The sequence below is a fragment of the Myxocyprinus asiaticus genome, chromosome 15 (assembly GCF_019703515.2).
Source record: "Myxocyprinus asiaticus isolate MX2 ecotype Aquarium Trade chromosome 15, UBuf_Myxa_2, whole genome shotgun sequence".
In the NCBI taxonomy this organism is placed as follows: Eukaryota; Metazoa; Chordata; class Actinopteri; order Cypriniformes; family Catostomidae; genus Myxocyprinus; species Myxocyprinus asiaticus.
The window spans coordinates 14,226,162-14,241,257 of NC_059358.1; the positions used below are offsets into that span (position 1 = coordinate 14,226,162).

General features: G+C 37.7%; 2 protein-coding genes across 3 annotated transcripts; both read left to right on the forward strand.

Annotated features, from left to right (window-relative positions):
- Nucleotides 1–584: 584 nt before the first annotated feature.
- Nucleotides 585–7,310, forward strand: LOC127452943 (GA-binding protein subunit beta-2-like). Of its 2 annotated transcripts, none has more exons than XM_051718852.1 (8): nucleotides 585–757; nucleotides 1,667–1,774; nucleotides 2,524–2,691; nucleotides 2,843–3,037; nucleotides 3,153–3,303; nucleotides 3,834–3,995; nucleotides 4,793–5,024; nucleotides 7,175–7,310. In XM_051718852.1, exons 2-7 carry the CDS (start codon nucleotides 1,667–1,669, stop codon nucleotides 4,915–4,917), a joined length of 909 nt encoding a protein of 302 aa, XP_051574812.1. In that variant the 5' UTR covers nucleotides 585–757; the 3' UTR covers nucleotides 4,918–5,024; nucleotides 7,175–7,310. The 2 variants fall into 2 exon arrangements, with proteins under 2 accessions (XP_051574812.1, XP_051574813.1); XM_051718853.1 differs by having other exon boundaries at nucleotides 4,793–5,028; nucleotides 7,175–7,309.
- Nucleotides 7,311–9,621: 2,311 nt separating this feature from the next.
- Nucleotides 9,622–14,395, forward strand: LOC127452944 (elongator complex protein 6-like). Its single transcript, XM_051718854.1, has 8 exons — nucleotides 9,622–9,776; nucleotides 9,971–10,026; nucleotides 10,147–10,225; nucleotides 10,315–10,385; nucleotides 11,069–11,193; nucleotides 11,506–11,710; nucleotides 12,520–12,678; nucleotides 12,759–14,395. The coding sequence occupies exons 2-8, from the start codon at nucleotides 9,973–9,975 to the stop codon at nucleotides 12,879–12,881; spliced, it is 816 nt and encodes a 271-aa protein (XP_051574814.1). The 5' UTR covers nucleotides 9,622–9,776; nucleotides 9,971–9,972; the 3' UTR covers nucleotides 12,882–14,395.
- Nucleotides 14,396–15,096: the final 701 nt, after the last annotated feature.

A 15,096-nucleotide genomic window follows, 5' to 3' on the forward strand; every position in this document is an offset into this window, starting at 1 on the left:
TTTCACACACCATTGCACTTGTGTATATGGCTGTGTGACAATAAAGTGATTTGATTTGATTTGATTACTATACACTTTTATATATAGTTTAAAAACATAGCTTGTGTTTTACTATTGGTTGAAGCTCGAGTAAATCAGATTATCTGATAAAAATTGACAGGTTTATGCAAATTAATTTCCTCCAACTTATTATTACTCTGTGATGTTCCATTTAAATGTGTCCCTTTTATTGCTGAGTTCTAAAATTAGACATCCACATGTCCAATGCTCAAAAGTACCAACGATGACCTAAAGGTTCTGTACACTTTCCTACTAATGTGTATGCAGTGTAAGCCAACCAATATATATAAATATATATATATACCACTTTAATTTTTGCATTCATGGAAAGAGTAAATAATTTTTATTGAAAATGTAGGGGAACCTGGACAAAGACAGAATGAATGAAGCTGGCCATGCATTTCCCTATGTATGTAGTTACCCAAGGAGTTGTTGTGAAATGGTGGGCGCTACAGATACTGCAATTTTCAACACCACCAAAGAAGAACTACTCACTCAAATATTTCTACTTCCGGTACCGTACGTGCGCCATCTTTGACGACAAATAGCCCATCTGTGTAATTTTTGTTTTCAAAAAGTATCGAAAAGTATGATCGAACACGAAATCTCCTGAAATAACCCAAGCATACATTTGGTCTTTACGTAATTTAACGTGATATAATACCGCGCAAGTCATCTGAAGAACATTGTCGGCGAGGTGAGCAGCAGAACTTTTGATTTATTCTGTTTATTAGCAGCTGACTGCAAGAATTTGATCAACTGTCATTAAAAGAGTTTTTAATTACACTCATTTACACTGTTTTGGTGATATTATAACTGGAGACGAGTTATTTTACAACTTAACAACAGTTTACGCATAGCATAAAACTTGTAGAAGAGTTAATGTACACTTCAGTCATTTGTTCCACACTTATTAGATTATTATTGTGCACACAAAAATGTTTTGTAATTTAACATTGAGAAAATGCATTGTTTGTATCGAATGGAAACCTCGTAGAAGACAAGCGAAATAAGCTAAAATAGCCAACATCTTGTATTGAAGACCGCAAACTGCTGATTTGGAAAACAAGTATTTATTTAAAAGTTGAATTAAATTAATTTAATTTAAAGCTTTGCCATATATAGTAGTCACCTGCGCCGTTTTAAATCTGTGCGAAACGTCCATCAAGCCAGACAGTAATGTTTTCAAATGAAGAAATCAACTTCCCCCGGAACTTGAATTTATTATTAAATTATGACTATTTCCCGTCTTGTCACTGATGATGAATTATGTACATGCAGTAATGTACACATCTGGTTCATGGTGCTTAAAATCACCTTATCCATGAGAAATAAGTGTTTTTGGATATTAATTAAACTACAGACAGCATTGTCTTACAATATACCGTTTGCATATGAGGAAAACCATTTCCAACTTGACATAAAGAAATCTGTATTTACAGATCTTGGCATGAGTTATGAGAGCAAAACTAAACTTTTAAATGTATTATTTGAACCGAGATGTAAGGCTTGTAAAAAGTAATCATTTGGTCAAAGTCTTGACTTGAGTTTATTTACTAACAACGTATAAAATCAATATTCTGTATCCTTTCTTTACCCATCGTAGATGTCGCTTGTGGATTTGGGAAAGCGCTTGTTGGAGGCAGCACGTAAAGGACAGGATGATGAAGTGAGGTCGCTTATGGCTAATGGAGCTCCTTTTACAACAGATTGGGTGAGTTCTACTTTAAGGAATAGCTCACCCAGTAATGAAAATTCTCTCTTCATTTACCCACCCCAATGCCATCCCAGATGTGTATGACTTTCTTTCTTCTGCAGAACACAAATGGAGATTTTTAGAAGAATGGCTCAGCTCTGTAGGTCCAAACAATGCAAGTGAATGGTGACAAAAATGTTGAAGCTCCTTTGAAGACATGAGCAATCTGTAGGCACGATCATGATTTCAAGCTCGATTACACCTCCTAGTGCTTGACGCATGTGCAGAGTGCTAGTTGGTGCTAGGAAGTATAATCAAGCATCAGATCATGATTGCCAAAGAGACTGCTGATGTCAAGATTTATAGTGAAAAAGGAGTTACATTTTGGTCTGTTCTCACCCAAAACCGATTGGATCACCTGGATTAAACCACTTGAATCATGTGGATTACTTTAATGCTGCCTTTATGTTCTTTTGGAGCTTCAAGTATTTGGTCACCATTCACTTGCATTGAATGGACCTACAGAGCTGAGATATTCTTCTAAAAATTGTGGGAAAAAAATCATTTGTTTTCTGCAGAACAAAGTAACTCATGCACATCTGGGATGACATTAGGGTGAGTAACTGATGAGAGAATTTTCATTTTTGGGTGAACTATTCCTTTAATTCTGCTTAAGCGTTCTACAAATTCAGTCCATTTATCTGTTGAATTCTGCCATGTACTGTACTAATAAGTGCTGACAGTGGTGTCATGTTCTTATGTTTTAGCTGGGTACCTCACCGCTGCATTTAGCAGCACAGTATGGGCATTACTCCACCGCTGAGGTGCTTCTCCGTGCTGGGGTGAGTAGAGATGCTCGCACTAAAGTCGATCGGACCCCCCTCCACATGGCTGCCGCAGAGGGCCACTCAAGCATCGTTGAATTACTGGTTAAGGTATGAACACATGATCTCAACATAGTATTGGATTATTTTGGCAGAGAAAGAGAATAGTTACATACATTTCACTCATCTTTTGATCTTTGTTAAATTCTGACATGTTTTGTGATATGGTTATATCTCATTTTGGATATCACTGGGTGTATAGAGTGGAGCAGACATCAATGCCAAAGACATGCTAAAAATGACTGCCCTGCACTGGGCTACAGAACACGGACACAGAATGGTCGTAGAGCTGTTGATCAAATACGGTGCTGATACTCATGCCCTGAGCAAGTTTGACAAGACACCTTTCAACATTGCCGTGGACAGAGGAAACACAGATTTGATGCTCTTGTTACAGGTAAAATGTATTTGCAACCATGTTTTGATTGTCGATGATATATTAAGACATGATCTTCTCATGTCAGCTGTTGTGCATTTAAACAGCTTTTCTTTTTTTAACCATGATGTTCTAGGAGGGAATGCAGAATCAAGTGAACATAAATCCAGAGAGGACTATCCTAAGCAGCCCTTCTCCTGCCACTGCCAGCCCTCAGTTCATCATCTCATCATCAGGAGTTGTTAATCTCTCTGATCTTGTTCTCACCAATGCTAAAACTAACACAGGTATGAACAGGCATTATAGACATTTGGCAGCATATGTGTTTAGGATTGGGAACCTCGTGAGTTATTTTTTGAATCAGCCAAATGACTCACTGACCGAATCAGCTGGAGCGGTTCATGACTTATTCACTAAAGCACAAAGGTCTGACTCGAAATGGCACGCAAACTGTTACAAGTAGGCCTCTCAAGGCTTGCGTGACTTAAAGAAGTGTTAGTATAATTACTGATGGGGTGTCCTTATAATAACATGAAGTTACACATTCTGGACAAATTTTGTCAGAATAAATGGGATTTTAAAAACATTTAAAATTGATGTTAGTAAAGTACAAGGCTATATTTTTTTGTTTCATATATTTGTTAAGGATGTAGCTGGGGCAAATTATTCTTCAAGTATGAAATTAATTGTTAAGGAACAAGAACCATTAAGTGGAATCTGAACCTTTATTTAAAGTAGATGCAAATGGAAGTTACAGAGCAGGGTCAGATATTTAAATTGTTAGTTAAAACAAACTGATGCTATATTTCTTTATTAGCTGCAGAGAGTGTGATTGCTGCTGACTCGGTGGATTCAGCTATTCAGCATCTCGTAGGGGAGGATGGCCAGAGAGTCATCACCATAGTAACAGACCAACAGGGCAACCTGCAGCCTGGCAACCTGGGACAGAAATTCTTTGTCACAATGCAAGGGCAGCAAAGTGAGTAGATTGCTGTGCCACTCATTTATAACTCTTAAAGGAATAGTTTACCCAAAAATTAAAATTGTCTTATCATTTACTCACCTTCATGCCATCCCAGATGTGTATGATGTTCTTTCTTTTGTTGAACACAAATGAAGATTTTTAAAAGAATATCTCAGCTCTGTAGGTCCATTCAATGCAAGTCAACAGGGTCCAAAGTTTTAAGCTCAAAAAGCACATAAAGGCAGCATAAAAGTAATCCATATGACTCCAGTGGTTAAATCAATGTCTTCAGAAGCGATATGATTTAGGTAAGAAGAAAGCCAGTATTTACCCAATATTTTATCCAATAAATAATCTTTTCCTATAAATTCTCCTCCCTGCCCAGTAGGTGTCGATATGCACAAAGTATGTGAACTGCCAAAAACAAAAGAAGAACTCTTAGGAAATATGAGAGCTTAGGAGGGCTGTTTGAAAGTGGATATTTATAGTAAAAAGAGTTAAATATTAATCTGCATCATATCACTTCTAAAGGCATTGATTTAACCACATGAGTCATATGGATTACTTTTATGCTGCCTTTATATGCTTTTTGACCTTCAAAGGTTTGGACCCTGTTGACTTGCATTGTATGGACCTACAGAGCTGATATATTTTCTTAAAATGTTTTGTTTGTGGTCAGCAGAAGAAGGCAAGTCAATCACATCTGGGATGGCAAGAGGGTGAGTAAATGATGAGAGAATTTTCATTTTTGTGCAAACTATTATTTTAAGGCTTTGATGCTGTATTTTTCACACATGCCTTTATGTATTTAGTGGTTGCAGTGCCGGCTAGTCAGATTGCTGAGGAAATCGTCACTGAGGAACCCAAACCAGCTGCATCACGGAAGAGGAAATTTGAATCAACTATCAACCACACAGATACCAAACCTAAGGTCTGAGCAGCAGGAAATGTTAGAGTTTTCAATCATGCACATTCAATGTCAGGACTAGGAGTGGATCACAATAATCGACTAGTCGTACAACAACCGGCTAGTCGATTAGCAAGGTCTGTAAGTTTATCTAGATTTTTGATGTTTTTTTTATATTTTTACCCATGGTGCTGTAATAAGCGTGCAGACAGCATGCTGTTCTTTAGCTGTCACAGTTTGCACAGTTAAACCCTCCGAGAAAAGTTACATCTTTATATTTATGCACTTTAAAGCACAACTGCAATAGATACACATACACATTCAAACAGACATCTTTGACTTGCATTGCATTGTGTGCTGTTTTTTGATCCTTTTGCAACAAGCATGCCATTTTTAAGACATTGTGTCAAGTTAAAAATAATCCACTTTTTAAAAATTCATCTTAAGACTCATGCATTCTGGTCCACTCCATTACACTGAACACCCCCAAGAAACAATTCCGATCAGGGATAAGTAAACGTGAAACCTGTATAATTACACAGGGTTTCCTTAAAGGGATAGTTAAAAATGAAAATTCTCCCATTATTTACTCACCCTCATGATATCCCAGGTGTGTATGACTTTCTTCACCAGAACACATTTGAAGAAAATTAGAAAACTATCTCCGCTCAGTAGGTCCTTAAAATGTGGATGGGGGGGGGGGGTTCCCCTTTTTCTCCCAATTTGTAATGCCCAGTTCCCAATGTGCTTTTAAGTCCTCGTGGTCGCGTAGTGATTTGCCTCAATCCGGGTGACGGAGGATGAATCCCAGTTGCCTCCACGTCTGAGACCATCAACCCGTGCATCTTATCACGTGGCTTGTTGAGCATGTTGCCATGGAGACATAGTGCGTGTGGAGGCTTCACGCCATCCACTGCGGCAACCACGCTCAACTCACCACGTGCCCCACCGAGAACGAACCACATTATAGCGATCACGAGTAGGTTACCCCATGTGACTCTACCCTCCCTAGCAACTGGGCCAATTTGGTTGCTTAGGAGACCTGGCTGGAGTCACTCAGCACACCCTGGGATTCGAACTAGCGAGCAAGCTAGCGAACTCCAGGGGTGGTAGCCAGCGTCTTTTACCACTGAGTTACCCAGGCCCCCGGTGATCTGATTTTTGAAGCTCCAAAAATAAGACAGGCAGCATAAACGTCATCCATACGACACCAACTGTTAAATTAATGTCTTCTAAAGGGATACGATCACTTTTGGTGTGAAAAAATATCAATATTTATGTACTTTTTACTCTAAATCATCGCTTCCGGTAAGCTTCACAAGAGGGTGGAGTTCAAACAGTCTCTCTTGTGACATATTTGCGTTGCCATGATACAGATGAAATCTCATGTTCTCCACTCGGTTGAGACATCCAGGATAAGCACACAAATGCACCATTGTGAGTAAAGAAACAGATAAATACAGAAATAAACCAAAACCAATCAAGCTACTGTAAAGCGTTCCTCCTCACTTGTAAACAGCGCTGCTCTTCCGGCTGTGTCGCACGTGCCTCAGTTCTCATGTGTTTCAAATGCCGATGCGATTACATCACCCGCGCATACCGCTGCAGAACGGAAGCATGATTTAGAGTTGAAAAAATACTTAAATGTGTATCTTTTCTGCACCAAAAGCAATCGTGTTGGTTTAGAAGACATTCATTAAACAGCTGGAGTTGAATTGATGATGTTTATGCTGACTGTTTGTGATTTTTGGAGCTTCAAAAATCAGATCACCATCCAATTGCATTTTAAGGACATACTGAGCTAAGATATTTTTCTTCAAATGTGTTCTGGTGAAGAAAGAAAACATACACACCTGGGTTATCATGAGGGTGAGTAAATGATGAGAGAATTTTCATTTTTGGGTGAACTATCCCTTTAAGTTTTATACGTCGTTGACTACTTATTCAGGCATGCACATTCAGATAGACATCTTTGGCTGTTGCATCCCATCATTTGAGCATCTTGCAACAAGCGTTGTGCTTAAGATGGCGAGTCAAGTAAAAAATAGTCCAACTTTTCAAAATGTTTCATGAAACTCCTGCACTCTGTTCCACTCCATTACACTGTTAAACTGTTTTTGAAAGCAAGAACGCTTCTTGTGTAAACACCCCCTATGAAAACTTTCAACCGGGGTCAAGTGAACCTGAAATCCACCTAATTCTTCCTTACGACCATTTAGCTGACTAGTTGATTTTGAAAATATGTAGTTTTGCACATCTGTAATCAAGACTAACTGTGTGGTTTTAGGAGCTGATTGAGAAGGACAGTCGGGAGCAGTTGGAGCAGCAGCTGAAGGAGGCAAACAGAAAAGCTCAGGAGTACCGGCAGCAGTTACTCCGGAAGGAGCAGGAAGCTGAGCAGTACAGGCTTAAACTGGAGGCTATTGCCAATGGGCAGACCAATGGCAACAGTGCAGAGCCCCAAGAGGAAGTGGTGCTTCAAGAGGAAGAGGAGGAGGAGGTGGTTGGTGAAGAGGAAGTTGTCATGTTGCCAGAGGTGGCGATCATCATTAAGGACGAGGCCTTTGAAACGAGTTTGGCAGGAGAAACTGTGACATTAGTAGATACAGGAGATATTACAGGCACATCTGGGGCCACACCGTAGCAGTGAACTCAAAGACTCAAACACTCAGGAATTAGATACACTCTTCTAGTCTGTGTACCTGGAGTGTCACTTTGTATTTATTTATTGTAAATCATAACCTTTTGTTTTACCTTTTTTTAACCCATAGGCTATTTAAAGAAACAGTTAGGATAACCCTTATAGACATTTAGGTGGCAACAACAATGCTAAACAGTTCAGATTGATTGATAAGCAGAGCAGACGTTAGAGGAAAAATTATTAATGTTAAATGGGTTTCCACCCTCATGTCGTTGCAAACTTGTATGACTTTCCTCCACTGACACTTGAGGAGAATTTTTCGAAGAATGTTGACGCTGCTCTTTTTTTTTCCATATAATGAAAGTGAATGGTGACCGAGGATGTCAGTCTCTAAAATTCTACTTAACATAATCTTTTGGTGTTTCATGGAAGAAAGTAAGTCATATGGGCTTGAAATGACCGGAGGATGAGTAAATAATGACAGAATTGTCATTTTTGGGTGAACTATCCCTGTAGTGCTTTTTATTTGACACATTATGAACCTTTAATACTTCAGTCCAGTACACAATGGCTACTGACTACATCTTGGTGTACATAACTGTCGAAAATGACACTTAGATGGAACGTCCCAGAAGGTTAACAGACTGTTAAGATGCCCTTAAAGAGACAGTGTTAAATAAATGGAAGAACATCAAGCATTCTTCAAAGATAAGGCAATTGTTAACTTTGAACAGTAGTTGGCATTGGGTGGTGTGACAATCTAAGTCGCTATGTATTTACTTAGGGGAAAAAAAACTTTTTATTGTAATACTTTTAGCTGTTGCTAATGATAACTGTTATTCCTTTCAGAGTACAAAATGAGCAATGGATGTTTCATCTGTATTTTATCTTACTTTGTTCTTTTGAATACACTAAATCACGATTTTCCTTTCATTGTTTTGTGCTTTAAAAAGTATGCACAGTTTCTTTGCTTGCATTTCATGGCCTGGTCATGTGCCTGCTTTGTCCTCATAATAGTTAGCTGCTTTTACAGTTCAAGGATTAGTACACCCAAAAATTAAAACTACATCATCATTTACTCAAATGAGGGTGAGTAAATGATGACAATTTTCATTTTTGGCTGAACCATCGCTTTAATCTTTAAGTGAAGTTATATCATATGTTGTGTTTTGGAAAGTCATTTTTATCTTTGCAGGTTTTAAAATGTGAATTAATACCACAACATTTTAATGGAACTAGAGCTCAGATGCTTTATATTAGAAGTTTTTCCTTTTCGCAGAAAATTGTTTTGCATCATCTCTACTCAGTTTTCCAGTTACACAGCCGATGTTTGACATTCCATTGAATTTAAGGGCTTGCATTACCTGTATTGTTCATGATTTATTCCTCTTTATTCTCTGTACATATGCAAATATTGAGAGTTTCCTTCCCTCTTAACCCACAAACATTAAGACTCCGAAGGTCATAATGCTATTTATTGAATGGGTGCTTGGGTTATTTGTTTTGCCTAGACGATTCTTTTCCTTGTGCTGTTTTTCAGCATCTTATGCACAGAATTTAAGATTTAAAGCAGTGATCATCAGCAGCAGTGATGTATAGGTAAAATGAATCTTGCCTTAACATTATGTAATATGTAATCTCTTAAATGTAAACTAAGGAATTAGTTTTTCAGGCCCAAAGCAAATTGTGTTTACACCTTTATATTGGGATTCACTTTTTGTATTTCAATGTGATGAAAACAAATGTGTTTGGGGCTTGGACTTATGCTGGCTTTTTAGTCAGACACAAGCACATAAAGATCAACAGTTTGTCTGTCAGTTTAATTGTTTGTATATTTTTACATATATATTTTTGTAATGAAACACTATTTGGGACTATCTTAGTGCACTTGCAGTTGCATTTGATTATCTTTACGGTCAAAATGTTTCTATGAGGTTTGTTATATCTACTTGTTTTTTTGTTTTGTTTTTTTAAGAGGAAATTTCAAGTGTTGAGGTGATTATTAAATATTCTTTAAAATATCTCAATTTATTCATATTTTCCATCGTATCGTACTTATTTTTGGGGACAAATTACATTTCAACTACTCTGTACAGAAACGAGTTTTTCGGAGCAAAGATGTCCTTGTGCGGCATCCGTACCCACGTTGCCATGTTCAACTGACTAATGTAACAACATGAGATTTTGAGCTTCATATTTATTTCTACTTAAATATAAGGTTATTTTCTATTATTTCAAGATAGTTCCGGTAGGTAGCATCTCATTTAAGCTACTATGTCTGTAAAGCATGATATTTAGCATGATTATGGTGCTACATACACTTGTATAAACGATATATGTTTGTTTACAAGAGTATTTGTTCATTTTATCGCCCGCATGATTAAAAACTAAAGATGTCGTTTAATTAAAGTAAAAAGTAAAGAAGGCGTTATTATTTTACAGACATGTTTCCAGAACTGAACAGTATTCTCAATTCCAGTCCAGACCGTTTCAAATCGGTAACTAAATATTATTTTAAATCTCTTGACACCCTTAATGCAGCTCACCTAATGTCATGTGGACCAGATGAAATCATGTGTTAAGTCTAACGGATGTTGTTTGTGTAATTGTAATTGTAGAGCGACTTTGTCTTGTTGTCTGACAGAAAAGCTGATGCATCATTCCTCATTCCTCATTATCTTTCTTTCTATTTACGTGGTAAGTGACCTGGATATTGAGAAAAATTTGTTCAGATAGATTCATCTTTAAAGAGACTTATTTTTTTTAAAAAACCTGTATGCTTTCAGCTGGTTGCAAGGTGTGCTTTCTGGGTCTTGTGCAGACCTTCAGCCACTACAATGCTGTCAGTCAAAGGCTGGTAAATTTTGTTAAAGGAATATTCCTCGTTCAATATAATTCAAGCTCAATCGACAGCACTTGTGGCATAATGTAGGTTACCCTTGAAAATTAAGTTTGACTTGTTCCTGCTTTTCTGAAGAGAAAAAAAAAAAAGTGAAGCACTTACAATGGAAGTGAATGGGGCCAATTCGTAAACGTTAAAACGCACACTGTTTCAAAAGTATAGCCACAAGACTTCTACAATATGCATGTTAACGTGATTTTAGTGTGAAGTCGCTTATTAACCTTTTCTGATGTTTTCTTTAATTTTGCAACTTTGTTGCATGACGATATAACCTCATAAACCCTAAAATGACTGGAAAATCTACAGCTAAAATAGTACATGAGTTTTAAAAGAAGAATCAATGTAAGTGCATTTATAAAATGATAAGCTTCACATTTCTGCCTTTTAACCATCCAAAAACTGGCCCCATTCACTTCTATTGTAAGTGCCTCGATTTTTTTTTTTTTTTTTTAAAAGAAAAGGAGTAACAAGTCGAAATAATTTTTTGCGGTAATTAAGATTATCCCACAAATGCTGTCGATTGAGTTTAACTTGTACTGAACCTGGAATATCCCTTAAATGTACTTACTCTCTTTCATTTTTCAGAGATAATTTGATAGCAAGTGTATGTTTTGATCTCATATAATGTTCCTGTGCAGGGTGTAAGTCTGGTCCAGGCAAGGGACAAGGGTCAGCTAGTGTTTCTCGAAGGACTAAAGGAGTCTCTTGGAGTTATATTACAGGACGACACCAGTCAAGGGACACAACCTTTGAGTTATATGAGGCATGTATCAAGCACATTTAGCATTTTTCATACTTCATACTCAATACAAGTTATTGCTCATATTATAAGGGATTTGAACAAACCCCTAACCCTACATCTTCAACTTTCTGAGCCTTGTCCAGCCCTAATCAGGTCCAGCCCTGACCCGACATGTGACTTTTTTTTATGGGCAAGCACCACTCATTTTCTTAAGAAAATGTAAAAATCTAGTTTGAACTGAATTTATCTCAAGCCTCCCTTCCTCAGATTATTTAAAATCAGATATGAAAGGAAAACAAAGATTTGTGTTGCCATAGCTTTTTGTTTTTCTAGGTCGCCAGGCGTTGGTCTGGAATGTCTGTTCAAGTTTGTGGAAAGTTCAGTGCGTCAGAGTGGGGATTGTAATAATGGTGAAACAAGGGGTCCTCCAGTGTTACTCATAGATGATCTGAGTGTACTCCTGAGTTTAGGTGTTCGAGTTGGAGCAGTACTAGACTTTACCCTCTACTGCCAAGCCACCATATGTTCAGAGTTACAGGTGAGTCAGAAAGTTTGTAAGCTTTGCTTTTTGGGTCAGTCCCTAAAGAATTGCCAAACTATTGATTTAATGCTTAATTTTTTAACATTTGGTGAATATTATGAAAACACATCGGTCACATTTCACTCCAAAAATCAAAAGTAAAAATTAATGTTGCTTTATGTAACAATATGTAACTCGTGTACTTTAGTTGCTCTCATACCATTATTTATTATATATATATATATATATATATATATTATTTTTTTCTCCCAATTGGGAATTGGGCATTCCAAATGTGCTTTTAAGTCCTCGTGGTCGTGTAATGATTCACCTCAGTCCGGGTGGCAGAGGACGAATCCCAATTGCCTCCGCATCTGAGATCGTCAACCCGTGCATCTTATCACATAGCTTGTTGAGCACGTTGCCACAGAGACATAGCGCATGTGGAGGCTTCACGCCTTCCACTGCGGCAACCACGCTCAACTCACTACGTGCCCCACCGAGAACGAACCACATTATAGCGATCACGAGGAGGTTACCCCATGTGACTCTACCCTCCCTAGCAACTGGGCCAATTTGGTTGCTTAGGAGACCTGGCTGGAGTCACTCAAGCATGCCTTGGGATTCGAACTAGCGAACTAGCGAACTGTATATACTTACAATGGAAATAAAAGGGAGGACTCCAATTTGTGAAGGGTTTAAAGGCAAAAATGTGATGCTTCCATGAATTCTATTAAAACTGGAACTCTAGCCATCGTCTTTACCACTGAGCTACCCAGGCCCTATTCTAAGATCTATTGCTGTAAATAATGTCTGTCAATATCCAGGGAAATATGGTAATTCTGGTGAGGTGTGAGGAGGAGGATGCAGATGATGATGATGAAGAAGGATCAAACCTGCTTCAGAGGGGACTTGTTCACCAGTGCAGCTTGGCGCTACATGTAGAGGGGCTGCCCACGGGCTACTGCAGGGACATACACGGACAGGTGCAGTTTCATATTAAAGGTCAATGGTAATTTGAAATGTACAGCTCTGAACTGATCTGAGATTTCAATGGTACTTTCAGATGGAGGTTTGGTGGAGACGGAGAGAAGATGTCATGTACAACCAAAGAAAGATTTTTCATTTTAAAGTCCATGATAAAGGAGCGTCATTTTTTGCTCGCGGGACTTCCAGTGCTGTTCTTTAGCTGTTTCCAAATGAAAAACATTTCCCCTACATTTCTAAAAGAATGTCTTTACTTACCAGCATGTTTTAAATTAATGTAAAATATATAAATCTTTTTAAAAGATCAAATGGTTTTGTCCACATGTTTTTTTATTAATTAATAGTAAATTAGTTAATACATTTTGCTAGGTCAGTAAAATGGGTCCTCTTAAAGGTTACAACTTACAATGTGTATCATGTACACATAAGAGCTGGTACACAGATGCCAGTAATTGTGTAAACTGTATAGAGTTTCATGTTTATGTGATCTTTCTATGCCAAATCTTACTCTCTCCCAGTTGTCCTTTGTAATTTTCTATGATTGCATCATGTTTGATCATATTGTCCCATGCCTGGTAAGCATTACCCTGGATGAATCAAGTTTACAAATCACTCACTCGTCTTTACTCAGTGAAGTCCAAACTCTGTAAACAAAAATGACTTGTGCTTATTTACATTTATGCATTTGGCAGACGCTTTTATCCAAAGCAACTTACTACAGGGATTAGTTATTACAGGGACAATCCCCCTGGAGCAACCTGGAGTTAAGTGCCTTGCTCAAGGACACAATGGTGGTGTCTGTGGGGATTGAACCAGCAACCTTCCACTTACCAGTTCAGTGCTTTAGTCCACTACACCACCACATGCTTATTCAGTGGAAGATGAAAGATATGAAGGTATTCATTTCTGAGGTTTAATGACTAATTTGGCTCTAATATTTGAACAGCAACTCTTTTGTTCATGTTGTTTATTCAGTACTCCAGCAACTCCATGTGCTTCCTTTTGTCAAAAGGTTGTTTTTTAAAGCTCTTGATTATTCTTTGGCTTGTTGAAGAATGAACACAAACTTAAAACCAGCGGGTCCCATCTTTAAAGGAATATTCTGGGTTCAATACAAGTTAAGCTCAATCGACAGCATTTGTGGCATATTGTCGATTACCACAAAAATCATTTTGACTTGTCCTTCCTTTTATTAAAAAGCAAAAATCTACTATATATATATATATATACTTACAATGGAAATAAAAGGGAGGACTCCAATTTGTGAAGGGTTTAAAGGCAAAAATGTGATGCTTCCATGAATTCTATTAAAACTGGTGTATTATTTAAGATGTAAAGTTGTTTAAATAATCGTTTGGGGGTGTACAACTTTGTCATGTTGTAAAATTGGATATAACTTCACAGAAAAGGTTAGTAAGTGCTTTTATCACAATAAAATAATGTAAACGCATATTGTTTACGTCTTGTGGCTATACTTTTAAAACTGTATATTTTAATGTTTAGATATTGGCCACATTCACGTCCCGTAAGTGCCTCAGTATGACAGATTTTTTTATTATTATTTTTGAAGAAAAGGAGAGACAAGCTGAAGTTTTGTATTGAAGTTGACAACATATTTATGTGTTGAATTTGATTTCTCACTCAAGGTTTTTCCATTGCCATCCTCCTCACAATGAACTTGTGTACACTAATGAGCCTCAATAATAATGCATATAATCCTGAATAAAAAAAATAATAATTATTGGGTTGTTGCAGCTCTGGTATAATTTTAATATATAGCCCTTTCAATCTGTCCACTTTGCCTTTGTTCAGCTGATTCAGAAGGATTAGCATAGCCTATGCTATTTAGCATTTTCACACTAGAAAAGTACCACTTAGCCTCTGTGTCAATCTCCTAAACTTGTAGGGTTAACATTTGGAAGAAATGCAGCCAACCACCTTCTTTACTCAGAATTCTAGTTCCTTACACAAAACCTGAGATCAGAGAGTATTTAGCAGAGACAGGCCACTTCTACTAAAATGAATGGGAGCGATTGAAACGACCAACGGATGTAGAAAAGGAAGTCCCGCCTTACAGCCTGTCAATCAACTCGAGAAAGCGCATGCGCATTAGCTTGACAAGCCGCGATTTTTAGTGTGTTCTGAGCCAAATAAGCACGATTTTAAGATACCAGTGTTGTCAGATTTTACTGCTGAATTAAAATGTTATTTTATCGCAATGTTGACAAACAATTTTGGAGACTGCGGTCTGTCCCTATTAAATTAGTTAAGAGCTGTACTTTATGCCGCTTGTTTACACAGAAAAATAGATGCCCAGCCGGACCGAGAGCGCGCCAAAGATGGCCGTCGAGTGGACTAACTTGCCTTGAAATCAACTTTGTTTAGAAATAGTTACAGTGATGCAGTGACCCCAAGCT